The following is a 15,912-nucleotide window of genomic DNA, read 5'->3' as shown; positions in this document are numbered from 1 at the left end:
TGAAAGAATCAACCCCTAAAGGGAAACTTGTCTCAGAAAACACCTCCAAGACAGTGGAACGATCTTTTAACCCCACAAAAGACCCCTCGCCCAAGACATCAGAGGGATCTGCATGGGGTAAAACCGCTGATAAGAGACTCTCCCCACAGGAATATAAAGACTTGTACCTTACCAAGTACAAGGAATATATTGAGGGGAACGTCCTCAAGCCAATACCTGGGGACTGGGAGGCGATGGAGGACAAGATCCTATCCTTCATCACTTTGGACATCCGGGCAAATCAGCTCAAGGGGATGAAAAAAGAGGAAATGGCTGAGCTCCTCCAGAAACTGAATATACCTGCCAAGTATATACACCAGAGGAGCTTCGCAATGTGGGATGTACTGCTCCCCAACAACGATGAAGCAGAAAAGTTCTAATGCACAGAACTTAAATGCGCAGGTATTAAGTTACTGCCAGAGTATCGGGGCAGGAGAACCCGAGTACAAATATTCAATGCTCCTGCTGATCTACACACAGAACTGCTGGGAGCTTTCCTCAGTAATTTTGGAGAGGTGGAGCGGATGGACCCAGCACGCTCCAAAAACGGTGTCCACCTGGGAAGTTATACAGTAGCAATGCATGTCAAAAATGAAGGCTTTCTAGGCATACCAGCTACAATATCTTTCAAGGAAGCTAACATGACAGTGGTGGTTGAGGGTCGGCACCCTCACTGCTGGTCTTGTCTGAAGCAGGGCCACATGGCAAAGAACTGCCCCCAAAAAGCAGTTCCAAGCCAACCAGCGCCACAAGTAAACACAGTTCCAGTAGCGGGGGTGGCAGCAGCCACTGAAACTAAAGAATCACCAACATCAGCCCTTGAGTTGACAAAGCCCAAGGATCAATGGAGTACGGTGGAAGGAAACGGAAAAACACATCTATCTCCACATCAACCCAACCACCTGCTCAACAGCAACAGCAGCAAAAACAGTCGCAGCCACAACGACAACAGCAGCAGCAACAACATAAGCAGCAACATCAGCAGGAGCAGCAACAGCAGCTGCAGCAACAACAACAGCTGCAGCAGCCAAAGCCGCAAAAGCAGCTGCAACAACAACTGTCGCAACAGCAACAACAGCAACAGCCAGATAAGCAGCAGCGCCAGCAGCCACCGCAGCAGCTTGAGCAGCAGCAACATCAACAACAGGAGCAGCAACCAGAGAAGCAGCAACAACCAACGATCCCCACACCAATCGAGACGAGGACCAAGCGGAGGAAAAACTGCTCCTCTGAGGATGAATCAGCTAGTGAGAGGGAGAAGAACCCAACCTCACCACTCTCCAGTTCACTCGAAATGCAGAAAAAGAACAAGAAAAGAAGAAAAAGGGAAGAAAAGGTGGCCCTCACTCCCTGTGAGCATACACCACCCCAAACAACAACACAACCCACTTACCCCTCCAAACCACACACTGCACCAACACCAGACATTACACCAACACAAGACACTGCACCAACACCGACACCAGACACCACACCAATACCAGACACCGCACCAGACACCGCACCAACACCAGACACTGCACCAACACCAGACACCACACAAACACCAGACACAACACAACCACCAACACCAGACACCACACATACACCTGTCCCCACACAAATGCAGACTGAGCCACCACCCCAAAAAGAAAAGAGTGAATCCGGGAGGGAGAGAGACCCTTCAACTTCTCCCGCTCAAGGACTTACTGCATCAGAGACTCATCCCCTTGAAATGAGGGAGAAACTGTGTTTTATAGACAATGGATTTACACCACTGACAGAGAAAAAATTTAAAACCTCTGCTGGATTGCCAACAGATAGGGGGAAAAGACATTAATGTTCCCTCTAATTCCCCAGATGCCCCACTGCTAAAAACTTTTGTCAGGCTTCCAGAGGCCTGTAAGACAAACTTATGGACAATGCTGGAGGCCGCTTAAGGGGCTGTTCCGGGAATTGAACTGATTAGAAAAAATGACCATTCCCTTGAGGAACTCTCAAAACAATGCAAAGGAAGGGTGTTGGTTCATCCGTCACTTTATAGGGCCCTTAAATTGACTTTCCCTTTGGACGTTGGCGGCATTGTGAGAGAAAGTCAGGATATGAAAAACCTGACCACCTTGAGCATTGCATACGTCGATGTCCTTTCCCCGACCAATTTCGGAGCTGAGTGTAACACATCTTAAGGTAGGTACCATGGCTTTGAATTTGGCTAGTCTGAATGCGAGGGGCTTGAGATCATCGGGCTGGGCGGCTCGCCTCAGGCACGACCTTTTGTCCCTTGGAGTGGATGTGGCTGCAATTCAGGAAACGCATTTCTTTCTTCTGTGGACTGTCAGGTGCTGGCGCGAGATTTTGAGGTTTTCTCAGCATATGGCAGCCTGCGGGGGAAGGGAGTCTCCTTGTTTGTTAAACACACCCTGTCCGTGACGGTCAACATTGTTCATAGGGATGTGGAGGGCAGGCTGGTCGTGGTCGATGTTGCTGTCAAAGATTCTGTGTTTCGGGTGGTCGTGGTTCATGCACCCAGCACCGCTCGTGAGAGGGTCTCATTCTTCGGTTAGCTCGACGCATTTGTAGATTGTCGGAAGCGGGTAGTGCTAATGGGGGATTGGAATGCCATCCTAGACCCCAAGATAGATAAGGTAGGAGGCGAATCTAGAGGGTCGGAAAGGTGTGAGTCCAGCCTGGCTGATCTGATGGCTATATGCGGTCTGGTCGACAGGTTTTGGGTCGAGCATCCGGGGCATGAGATGTGGACCAACAGCGTTCCCTCCTATCCAAACACCTATTTGGACAGGATGTTAGTTAGGAGAGGCGAAGTAGACTTCCTATCTTGTCCCACATTCACTTGGCTAGGCCAGACAGACCATAAACTAGTTATGGCTCGGTTGAAGCTAGGAAATAGGCCTAAGTTAGCGGGGTACTGGAAGTTAAATACCTCCCTTCTGGAGATAAAGACTTCCAAGATCAGTTAAGAGAACTAATTAAAAAGGCACTAGTGGGGGCCGTTACCGGGAGTAAGTGGTAGTTAGGTCTCAAAGCCAAGATCAGAAGCTTCTCCGTCAAGTATGCCCAGCGCCTCGCACTAGATAAGGCCAAGACGAAGAAGAAGCTAGAGCAGAAACTAGCCCGGGCTACGTGGCAGGGTGATAAGGTTAGTCAGGAACTAGCTAAGCAGGACCTTCTACACGAGACTAGCGAGCGTTACGAAGGCCAAGTAGTTAGAGCTAGGCTTAGAAAGATAGGCAACGAAGCAGTCAATTTTGATACAGACGTGCGCCATGAGGTTTCTAGGCATGGCTCGGACAAATACATTGCGAAAGTCAAACATCCGGATGGACGCACCCTGGAATTGACTCGAGAGATCTGCGAGGGGTTTCGAGAACATTTTGAGGAGCATTTTACGCAGCAGCCCGATCTTCTGGTCCTTGAGTTTAGCGACTATTTAGCCAACTCTCCCCGCCTTGAGGCGACTAGAGCGGCTACTTGCGAGGGCCGGGGTGATGGAGCGGGAGGTCTTTACTGCGCTGAAGCAGGTCAGCTGTGACAGATCGCCGGGACTCAATGGTCTGCCATACGAACTGTATTTGAGGCTGTCGCCCATGTTTCTGCCTCTTCTGACGGATGTGTCCAACCATTGGTTTGCTCAGGGATCCATCCAAGAGCAAGTCACTAAGGGAGTGATCACATTGCTGAGGAAAAGTGACGGGGATGGTGGGGAAGAGTTAAACGACTACAGGCCCATAACTCTGCTAAACACAGAGTTGAAGATTTTTGCCAAGGTCCTGTCGAATCGGCTGCAGGTTGTTATGGATGAGTTGGTTGAACCGGAACAGAACTACACTGTGAAGAGGAGATCGATTGAGAACAACTTGCACCTGATCCGCACGATCCTAGAGGGGGGAATAGATGACGACACGGAAGCCGCGCTGATCAACTTAGATCAGTCCAAAGCTTTCAATAGGGTCGACCATCGTTTCCTGGCATCTGTCTTAGAGGCCGCCGGTTTTAAACCAGACTTCTGCAAGTGGATCTCCGTAATGTATCGACAGCCCACGGCTGTCGTGCAAGTCAACGGAAAGTGCTAAAAACCCTTTGTTATCTCTCGGTCGGTTCGTCAGGGTTGTCTGTTGTCGCCCCTGCTTTATGACCTGGCCTTGGAGCCTCTGGTCCACATGGGGAGGCAAATTCGGCCCTGTGCAGAATGGCTCTGCCTGGCGGCTCAGCTACCAAGGTATCCACGTTCGCCGATGATGTCACGGTCTTCGTGTCGGGCTTCAGAGACATTGAGGTCGTGTCGGAGGCACTCGCACAGTATGAAAGAATCACGGGGGCCAAGATAAACCGCAGCAAGTCGGTAGGACTGCGGTTGAGCGCCTGAAGTGGCAATGCAAACCTCCCGGCGCCCTTCAGCTGGATAGATAGCCTGGTTCGGATCCTCGGCGTGTGATTTGGACCGGGTCTCCAGCTTAACAAGAATTGGTTGGAGGTACGGTCAAAGGTGGAGGCTGCAGTCAATTCGTGGCTTCCTAGGAAACTTTCCTTAAAGGGCAGAGCTGAGGCGTGCACCACTTACATCTTTCCTCTCATCCTTTACCGACTGGCCGTACTTCCCCTGCCTGCACAACACCTAAAAGCTCTTATCGAACTCTTGCCTCGCTCCTTTGGGACAGAGGAAGACACTGGGTGAGCAGACAGGTCTGTATTCGACGTCCATGTGAGGGAGGCTTGGGAATGCCGGACTTGAAGTGTCATCGAGAGGATGAGAGGCTGGCCTTCCTGAGCCACTATATGCAAGATGACCAACCGTGGCACCCCGTGGTTACTGCCGTCTTCCCCGACCTCATTCTTGACCCTTCTATCGAGAGCCGTTGCAGGCCGCGGGAGAATCTGTCTACATGAAAGAGTGCCAAGCCACGCTAAAACGACTACCAAGGTCCAGAGACCTTGTGACTGCTACCCGTAGGGAACTCCACAGGGATCTAGTGAAGAGGGCCGCCGCCGACCCGTTATGCGCACGTTTGGGTTGGCAGCAGAGTGAGATCCGCTCCGCGTGGAGCTGGGCGCCAGGTTCGAGTCATCTGAACAATTCGGAGTTCTCTCTGATCTGGCGATTGGCCCGAAATTCACTTCCACTCAACAACATACAATGCAGTTCCAGGTTTTTGGAGTCGCCTGATTTCCCTCGTTGTGGGACAAACACTGTGGGACCGCGAAAGACAAATGGTCTACATTACAATCCTGGCCGTGGCGAGAATGCTGATTTGGATATCGCGTCTGCAAGGTTGCCGGGGGGGGGTGTCTTTTTCTGATCAGGATCTGATCGCTTTCTTTAAACACCAACTACAGGTGAAGATCAGATGTGATAGAAGAAGGCTGCATCGCACGGCATTTGACAGAAGATGGATACATGTAGCAAGTCTGTGTGTACAAAGAGAAGCCAGATTTGAATACGTGTTCCCCGCCTAGGTGTGGAACGCACAGTTCCATAAAGTAAAATTAAACAAGTAGCCTCTCAGCTAGCTGAGTGTGTATTCCATCCCTCCCCGATTAGGAAGCCTCCAAGATCCCCATCCCCTCTTACTTGCAATTTTTGTTTTAACCCGTTCCTCTAAATTTTACCCGGTTTGGAGAGAAAGAAATACAAACTAACCCCCATCCCTTACCCACAGAATTTTCTTTTCTCCATTCACCCCCATCTAGAAGGTATTCCTACCTAGAGACCGACCTGCAGAAGCGAGGTTCCTTTTACAAACCTAGTGGAACGGGCAGTCTATCAACTAGACGGGGTTGGGAGGGTCCTACTAATCACCTTTTGTTTTTTCTTCCCCCGCCCTTGACACAAATGAATTATTGTACCATTTTATTGTTATCTTTTTTGTTTTTACACGTCAATAAAAATTTTTTTAAAACTGGGAGTTAAGTAGGACGTTCCCCAATATGAAAGGGTGAATGCGGTATTATGGTGAAAGAAGATACTAGCTGGGAGAAACTTTTGATTTTGCTTAGTTCTGGAGTGACAAGGATGACCAACGACCCCCACAATCCCCCCTTTTGAGTTGGCCATGTGCCTAAGTTTTTTGTTCATCGTTGATTTTGACTGTATTTTTAACATGAATAAAAGATTTAATATCTCAAAGTGTAGTATCTGTTCTGCAGATGATTTTTTTAAACGATATTAAGATTAGCGTCTTCACCCTGGAGATCGGATGTTTTTTAGAAACTGCCCATTTTTTATTTTGGACATAAACGTATATGTATATATATATATATATATATGTATATATATATGGATATGTATATATATATGCATATATATGTTTATATATACATATGTATATATATATATATGTGTATATATATATATATATATTTGTGAAAGTGTCTGTGTGTCCATCTGTGTGTCTGTCTGTGTGTCCATCTGTGTGTGTGTACATTTCCCTACGCAATAACTCTGGTAATTTTTAGTCTACAGACTCGAAATTTGATATACAGGGTACTGAGATTTGGGAAAATCTATGTGATCGGTTTTCGGCCAGAAATTTGGCGATTAAGGGGCAAAGTTCAACTGTTTGACCTTCGAGAACTCTACCAAACTTTTCCTACAATTTGGAGTATAAACACATGAAATTTTAGATATATGTTCCTTAGACATGGAACTAACTTAATAACTTGATTTGAGCCCCAAACAATAAATGTTAAGGAGTCATAATAGGGATCAAAGTTTTAAAAAATTGACCTTTTTTTTGTTTTTGTTTTTTTGCTCAGCATACACCTACAAACACCCGGGCAATGCCGGGCACCCATGCTAGCATATATATATATATATATATATATATATATATATATATATATATATATATATATATATATAATAGTAAGTTATGGCAATTAACATCCACAGAATATTCTGCATTTGATGCTTGTGAGCATTTGTCAGGCTTATGCGAAAAATTGTGTTTATCGCACGTTTATATATACGCACACGCTATTGAATTTTCTAGTTTGCCAATCAGCTCCCTAATTGCAACCATGCACATTCTAATCAGCCAATGGGTGGGCACTTACAGGACAAAGGTACAGCTTGACCTCTGGTTCACCCCTTCTCTTTGTGTGTTTTATTTGAAGGATAGATATCCTATTGTTGTTGTAAGCTGACCTACTTTCAGCTTAGGTGTCGTTAAATATGTTATTTTGTGTTTTAGTCTATATTTCGGATATTATGTTAGTTTTATATATTTAAAATTCGCTATCGTATTCTTTAAAGAACTCAGACATCTAGTAAACTGTAGGAGAGAAATAACAAAGAAGTGTGTGCACAGGATAAACTTTACTTACAGATAGTGATACAAAGTAATTCTTAAATTGACAATAACAAAGGAAATAAATAAATAAAATAAAAAATAAAATAAAATAAACCTACATATTCATAAATAAGTCTCTCTCTCTCTCTCTCTCTCTCTCTCTCTCTCTCTCTCTCTCTCGATATATATATATATATATATATATATATATATATAAAGCTGGATGTGTGTGTGTGGTCACGAATAGGCTCCTATATGGTTGACTATTTTAAAAAAAATGATTACATATAATGATAGAATATGTATCAGTACACAGGAATGGGTATGTTTGATCTGGCAGAACGGTGGTTCATTAAAATTGTGTGGTCTGCGTTCGCACCTGGTCCACAAAGTATGGAAATAAAAAATTTGAAAATTAAAAGAAAACGTTTACAAGTGTTTTTGATATAGATGTACATAAGAATATTTTGATAAGTATGTTTTAATTTAAATAGGGATGGTATAATAAAATTGTGGAGTCTGCGTTCGCGCCTGGCCTCCATAGAATGGAAATAGGCACAAACTTTAATAAAGACTTTTCATATTTATCTGCATAAGTATACTTTGATAATTATGTTTCAGTTTGAAGAAATATGGTATAATAAAATTATGGGGTGTTCGTTCGCGCTTGACCTCCATATTATGGAAATATGTCACAAAGTTTAACAAGGTTTTTTTAATATAGATCCATAGAATATTGTGATCCACAGATAATGATGATGTGGACAATTTCACACATAATTTCACAAATAAAATCGACGACCAAATTTACCGTAAACACAATCCAACTGTCATGTATTAAAGACGCTTACACTTTTTTTGTTTTAAATATAGATACATATGTATATATATGCATGCATATATTTTAAATATATATACATATTAGATGAGTAGCACACCTTTCCCTAGTCGCCGAGGAATGGGTGAAGAGACTAACGATCTTGATGTAGTCTGAGTGCGTCCTCCAAGTTCCACTAAAGAATGCTGAGTGTTCTTTTTCACAACATGAGCATGGACAATCAAAATTCTGATGTTGAACTTAATTCAGCCGCTGACAGTTTCTTCCATTTATATCACAATGTGCGCTGTTAAGACTATTCTCAACTGCGCAAAAACTGAAAGGTCCCATTTCAAAAAGTATTTGCTCATAAACAACTGTAATTTAAACCTGCTCGACATGCATTCCTCTCCCCCACAAGTTCACGAGGAATTTTGGGTGAGTGACGTGAAAAAGAATGCTGTTCACTCTACACTCTGAAACAATAGAGAAGAGGGTTGGTTAGCTTATGTCCTAGGTGATGAGAGGAGACATTTACATTAGCTATCTCCCCCACCCACGGTGAGTTTTTTGCGGGCACGACAAAAAAATCCTGTACAAAAGTCCTCTGAAGCTATATACACTGTGATGGAATCACTAGTCTTGGTTTCGTCGGGGCCGCAACCTACTCATTGGTGCAGTCTCTGAAGCACCAGGAGCGTTGTGTGGCATCAGTTGGCTCAAGGCCCTGGGGGCCTTCTTGGCAATTGTATGCATGTTCTTGGGGGTGGTGTCGTTTCCAGCTCCAGCGTTCTTGGGAGTGGCAGAATCTCTAGCTGGGTTAGAAGCATGAGGGGTAGTTTGAAGGATCTCAGAAGGGCTCAATGGCACGTCATAAAAATCTTTATTGCTGGACTTACGTATGGGACTATCCGTTGGATTACTAGCATGGATTTCTGGCAGGGTGGCAGGAGAGTCCTCTGACGCCCCTGGTATGGTGCTGACAGAGGCGTCTTCCGGCAGCCTGGTGACTGGTAGGAAGGACTCTATCACGTCTTCATTAGTTGTGGTTCTGAAAGGCTTGAATTTCCGAAGGTGTTGTCGGTTTCTGAGCGTAAGTCTCCCAGAGCCATCTATCTTGACCACATATTGGTGAAATTGTCTCACCTCCACAACGGTGCCTGTTCGTTCGCAGCATTTAGGGTGATTTCCAGTTAGGTTTTGAATATACACGTGATCCCCCACGCTTAGAGGGGGCAAAGAGCTTGTATGCTCGCTCCACTTTTCATGCTCAAGGGAATGACGTTTTGCTAGTGCCTTCTCCCTGTTTACAAGCGTTTCAGACCATGTGGGGTGGGGGCAGTACCGACCCATTGGAATCGGGATGGGATCTCTAATGGGTCGTCCGAAAACTATAAGAGCAGGAGATGCCTTCGTCTCTGAGTTGCGGTATATTAGCATCGCCCGTTGAAACTTGTCCACATTGATGGACCCGCCTGCTGAGCTGTTATCCATTAGCATTCGTTTGACAGTTTTGACTGCAATTTCTGCTCTGCAGTTGGCGTGAGGGGTGGCAACAGAGGTAAGGCGATGGTAAACTCCCTATGATTGGAGGAAATCCTGAGTCTTTCCAGCAGTGAACTGGGGTCCCCCGTCAGTTGTCAGCTCCTCAGGCACTCCGAAAGTCACAAAGACTTCTCTTAGGCGCTTGATGAGGCCATCTGGGCCGTTCTCTGGTTGGAATACCATTGGCCAGTTGGAGTACCGGTCGACCACCACAAAATAATCATGGTTGTTGTGTGTGAAGTAGTCGCTGGCGATCTTGTAAAACGGGTACTCTGGAGGTGCAGCGTTAAAAGGTGGCTGCATAGCATTAGACTTTGCAATCCGATGGCAGTGGGTGCAATTGTCCCTGACACGTTGGATGTCGATGCTGATATTGGGCCAGTAAACCGAGTCAGCCGCGCGGGCACACATGAAGCTGATTCCCTGGTGGGCCGCATGCAGTGCTTCTAATATCTCTTGGCATAATGTTGCCAGCACAATGATGCGGTTGCCGGCAAGGATCATGCAATCAATGGTGCAAAGGTTGCTGGAGATGCGGTGGTACGGCCGAAGTGCGGTCCTTAGCTGTCGGCAGTCCAAAGGAAATCCGTCATGAATCAGTCGGTGTAATTCCTGTAGGTCTGCGTCCGAAGATGTAGCTTCCCGCACCATGTCCCAGGAAACTGACTGCATAAAGAGTGTTACACATGGATGCGTGTATCCCATCATCCTCTACCCACCCCCCTCGAAAACGGAGGCGGCAATGCCTGACAGGATGGCCTCCTATGTACATCGAGCAGAACAATAAACTTGAATCAAAGCCTATGAGCCAGAGCAGTGACAGTTTTGGCTATTTAGTGTAGAGTGAACAGCATAGATGAGTAGCACACCTTTCCCTAGTCGATGAGGAATGGGCGAAGAGACTGACGATCTTGATGTAGTCTGAGTGCGTCCTCCAAGTTCCACTAAAGAATGCTGTTCACTCTACACTCTGAAACAATAGAGAAGAGGGTTGGTTAGCTTATGTCCTAGGTGATGAGAGGAGACATTTACATTAGCTACATATACATACATATATATATATATATAGATATATATACATGCATATATATGCATATATATACGTATATATATTCATATGTATATACATATGTATATACATATATATACATACATATATATAGATATATATATATATATACATACATATATATGCATATATATATATGTATATATATTCATATGTATATACATATATATGTATATGCATATATGATTGTTGAGCTAGATTAAATCCGACGATATGAAATAAAATGGAGGTGGAAGGACCTGAATACTCAACGTTTCGCCCGATTTATGCGGGCTTCTTCAAGAGGGGTGGTCATTGACGAGAGAGTCGGAGGATTGGGGCTATATATAATGATGGGGGAGAGCAACGTGTTTTCCCTATGTAAATTAGATGTCATATGTACATATATATACATGATATGAGAGAAAATAAATTAGAGTAAACTAGTGTGGTGGATTACGTCTAAAAGTTAAAATATCGTAGTGATTAAAAAAAAAAAAATTGCGTCTGGAAATATAGCGGTGATAGATTAAGTAAATAAAATGACACGAGATTACGAAGGAAGTTTTTTTTTTTTTTTTAAATTAGAGATAATTGAATTGGGATAAAATAGCTTAGTAACTTAAAAGATGGTGTCTAAAAATAAGAATAGGAGGTGATAAAATTGAGTCTAAAAATAGATAATGATAAAATAAAATACAGTAAATAAGTAAAATAAAAATAATAAAATTAAGTGAAATTACGATTTTTTTGTATATATATATATATATATATATATATACATATATACATATATATATATATATAATAATAATAATAATAATAATAATATATATATATATATATATATATATATATATATATATATATATATATATATATATATATATATATATATATATATATATCGCGTTTAGCCGGTGTCTAAGTTGTTCTCTTTAATAATTATTTTCGACAGAAAGGGAGCAACGTGGAAAAAATCTTTTCTTTGCTTAATTATATTGCTGGAATGGGAGATTATAGCCGACACAATTACACGTCGTGTGGATCTGTTGTGTATGTGTTTAAGGAAAGTTGCTTTGTTAAATTAAAATGGTGGTCGTTCTCCATGATGTGACAAAATATGGCGTTGAGTGTATTGTTGTTTTTTACATCTCTTTTGTGTTCACATATTCTTTTATTTAAATTACGTTGAGTTTCTCCTACGTATATTCTTCCACAATCAAGGCAGGGTATGGAATATATTCCGGCTTTGGTGTTAATGTTGGTATTAGTCATAATTTTACATGTTAGATCCCTAATTGTTAAAGAGTTTAGTTTTGTTATTTGAATGCCTGTCTTATTTAGGTTCTTATAGATTGTGTCGTTGTTTTTATTAGTTGGTAATGTTAATTGTCTGTTGTGTGTCTGGCTATTTAGGGAATGGTCTCGGTTTCGGTTATGGTAAATTTTTAGTGCTTTTCTTTTAGTATTCGCAAAAAAATGTTGAGGGTATTGCAAGTTCATGAATGTACGTTCGATATACTCAATTCCTTAAACACATACATAACAGATCCACACGACGTTTAATTGAGTTGGCTATAATCTCCCATTCTAGAAACATAATTAAGCAAAGAAAAGTTTTTTTCCACGTTGCTCCCTTTCTGTCGAAAATAATTATTAAAGAGAACAACTTAGACACCGTTTAAACGCGATATATATATATATATATATATATATATATATATATATATATATATATTAAGTAATGTGATTGATAATTTAAAATTTGAAAATCAAATTATAATTAAATTAAAAATCTGTTTCATAAGAAGGAACAACAACAAAATCAATTATCTGTACGATCGTTTCGGAAAACAATGCTTTTTATTGTGGTAGACATCAAGTTACGTACAATAATTACATATAGTTTTTTAATAAGCAAGGTCTCCTCGTCAGAAAAAAATTGAAATAAAAGGTCTGGATTTAAAATTTATAAGAAAATTAATATGGGTTAGAGATAGATAGATAGATGACCCTAATAAAAAAATTGTTAATTTCTTAGACATAACCTTAAATCTTGAGAATTCTACCTTTGAACCCTATCATAAACCTAACCAATCACTACTATATGTCCACAATCAATCAAACCACCCTAAATCAATATTAAAATCAATAGTTCCCAATATCGCTTTAAGAATTTCTAGACTGTCTTCTACTAAATCCATATTTATCAAAAATGAAAAATATTACAATGAGGCCCTTAAAAACTCGGGATATAATTCACAAATTAAATTCATAAATAAAAATGATAGAAACATAAACTGCATTGAAAATAAACCTATTAAGAGCGTAATAACATATAATATGGCAATGTCTTCCCGTATGCGAGTCAAGAAAAATAACCAAGAGACAAAAAAAGATAAAACCAAACCACAAATATTAGATAATAATACAAATAAACAGCAAACCAAAACCCGTAAACGTAAGAATAGACATAAGGAGACCCTATGGTTCAACCCCCCATATTCCAAAAACCTAAAGACAAGCATAGCCAGAGAATTTTTTTAAATATTAGATAAGAACTTTAAAGCCCCCCCCCCCATAGATATAATAAAATTTTCAATAAAAACACAATTAAAGTCTCTTACTCTACTATGCCTAACCTTCATCAAAATATAATTAGCTCTAATAATAAGAAAATTAATAAGCTACAAAATACAACTATACAAAATATATCGGACTGTAACTGCAGAAGAAAAAATAAATGTCCCCTACAAGGCTCATGTAAAATTAAAAATGTTATCTATAGCTGCATAGTATCAAAAACTCCAAATCTACATGAACCTATTAACAGCCATAACTCAACTACCAGATTAAATAATAACACCAACTTAAACCAATCTACCGATCAATTACAAATCAACCCACCAGCACCAGACCTAACGGAAAATAATCACAATAAGCAAGAGGTAATATATTTTGGTTCCACATTTGGCCTAATAAAACATAGAATTTCAACGCACAAACATTCTTTTAAAAATAACTCTCTGTCAAACCAAACTACTCTATCCAACTATATTTGGTAACTAAAAAATAGCAATATTTCTTTCAACTTAAAATGGCGAATAATTGAGACTTGCAAATCATATAAACCAGGAGATAAATTTTGTGCACTATACACAAAAGAGACCCTAAAAATTTTAAAATATGAAGATATAAAAAATACAACCACACTATTAAATTCAAGACAGGAGCTAATATTTACATGCAGTCATAAACGTTGGTTTAAATTTAATAAATATAAACCAACTTAAATCATTAAAAATTACTTATTAGTAAAAATAGATTACAATTTTTTTTTTTTTTTTATAAATTAAGTTAGTCTAATTACACTGGTCAACAAATTTTTATTTTTTTTCTTTGGCAGACCATCTAGGAGTGTTTTCTGGGGTTTTGAAGGTCGCTGATTACGAATATAACATTGGTTTTGCCAGATTGGCTCTAGTTTAGAAGATACTGATAGCCCCAAATAAGCCTAAACTGCTAAAATTCTCTCTGAAATACTTCAATATAGAAGCAGTAAATAATAATTTTCTGATATTATTGAATCATTATAATGATTATGTATATATTGAAGTATTTCAGGGAGAATTTTTATATAATTATTTATATAGGGAGAATTTTTATATAATTATATACTGTAATTACTTAATAACATGTTCCATAAATATAGTTGCAGTATAAATTAAATAGTAATTAAGAATTTTCTTTTTAATTCCACAGTTGAAAATGAGTTCCAGAGAGAAAATGAGTTCTTCTAGAAGATGTTGCAGATATGAACCGGATGTCTTTTGTTACATCTGTGGACAGTATATGATGGCACAACAAAAGAGGAATATTACAGACTTTGTCAAGAGGGCGTACAAAGCATACTTCGATATGATACTTGGTGACCAAGACATGTCTTGGGCCCCACATATGGTGTGCAAAACCTGTGTAGAAAGTCTCCGCGGTTGGACCAACGGTAAGCTGAAGTTGAAGTTTGCTGTACCAATGGTGTGGAGAGAGCCCAACAATCATTTTGATGACTGCTACTTCTGTCTCAATGACATGACGGGGTTTAACAAGCACAAGAAAGCAAATTGGCAGTATCCGAGCCTGGATTCTGCTATCCGTCCTGTTGCGCACTCTGAGGATCTACCTGTGCCTGTTTTCACCAGTTTGCCTGAAATCGATGAAACCGAAGAGATTCCAGCTGATCTTTCAATATCAAGTGATGATAGCTGTAGTGACTATGAAGAACCCTCAAATGGCCCTCAGCTTTTCAATCAATCTGAACTTAATGACCTAGTGCGAGACCTTTGTTTGTCGAAGGAGCAGTCTGAAGTTCTTGCATCACGACTCCAAGAGAAAAACATTCTTGATTCTGGCACAAAAGTAACATACTATAGGACAAGGGAAGGCAGCTTGCTTCGTTTCTTTTCTAAAGAAGACGACCTGGTCTTTTGTAATGACGTTTCTGCACTTCTTAACTGCATGGGGATCTCATCATATGACCCAGCAGATTGGCGTCTCTTCATAGATAGCTCGAAAGCAAGTCTAAAAATTGTACTTTTGCACAATGGCAATAAGTTTGCTCCTGTACCAATTGGTCATTCTACCAAGATGAAAGAAGAGTATGATGCTATCAAATTTGTTCTTGAAAAGCTGAATTACAACACTCATAAATGGCTGATTTGTGTGGACTTGAAAATGGTGAATTTTCTGCTTGGTCAGCAAAGTGGGTACACAAAGTATCCCTGCTTTCTTTGTTTGTGGGATAGCAGAGAAAGAATCCAGCACTGGAGAAGGGAGAACTGGCCAGAACGAGAAAGTCTCGAAGTCGGCACAGCCAACGTCATCAATGAGCCTTTGGTACCCAGGGATAGAATCATCTTCCCTCCATTGCACATAAAACTAGGGCTCATGAAGCAGTTTGTTAAGGCGTTGAACAAGGATGGGGATTGCTTCAAGTACATATGCAGGCAATTTCCAGGTCTTTCCATCGAAAAAGCTAAAGGTGGCATCTTCGATGGACCTCAGATTCGAACGCTCATGAGGGATTCTGACTTCACTAATCATATGAACACGGTTGAGTTAAATGCTTGGGTGTCCTTCACAGATGTAGTGACAAACTTTTTGGGAAATCACAAAGC

At 41.0% G+C, this 15,912-nt stretch overlaps 2 protein-coding genes across 5 annotated transcripts in view; one reads left to right on the top strand and one right to left on the bottom strand.

Moving 5' to 3' along the window:
* The window catches only part of LOC145242419 (P2X purinoceptor 4-like), a 691,075-nt gene that overhangs the window by 110,681 nt on the left and 564,482 nt on the right, over positions 1–15,912 (top strand). The gene's annotated exons all lie outside the window — the stretch shown is intronic.
* LOC145242824 (uncharacterized) lies at positions 9,724–10,338 on the bottom strand. The gene has a single exon (XM_080105948.1). The coding sequence runs from the start codon at positions 10,336–10,338 to the stop codon at positions 9,724–9,726; it is 615 nt and encodes a 204-aa protein (XP_079962074.1).

The sequence above is a fragment of the Euprymna scolopes genome, chromosome 21 (genome assembly GCF_053919585.1).
Source record: "Euprymna scolopes isolate OS-2025 chromosome 21, ASM5391958v1, whole genome shotgun sequence".
NCBI lineage: Eukaryota > Metazoa > Mollusca > Cephalopoda > Sepiida > Sepiolidae > Euprymna > Euprymna scolopes.
The sequence above is the reverse complement of the archived record's forward strand: the minus strand, read 5'-3'. Positions and strand labels throughout refer to the sequence as shown.

What these genes read in the sequence shown, in the direction of transcription:
- LOC145242824 (XM_080105948.1), bottom strand. Translation starts at nt 10,338, where the DNA reads ATGGTGCGGGAAGCTACATCTTCGGACGCAGACCTACAGGAATTACAC.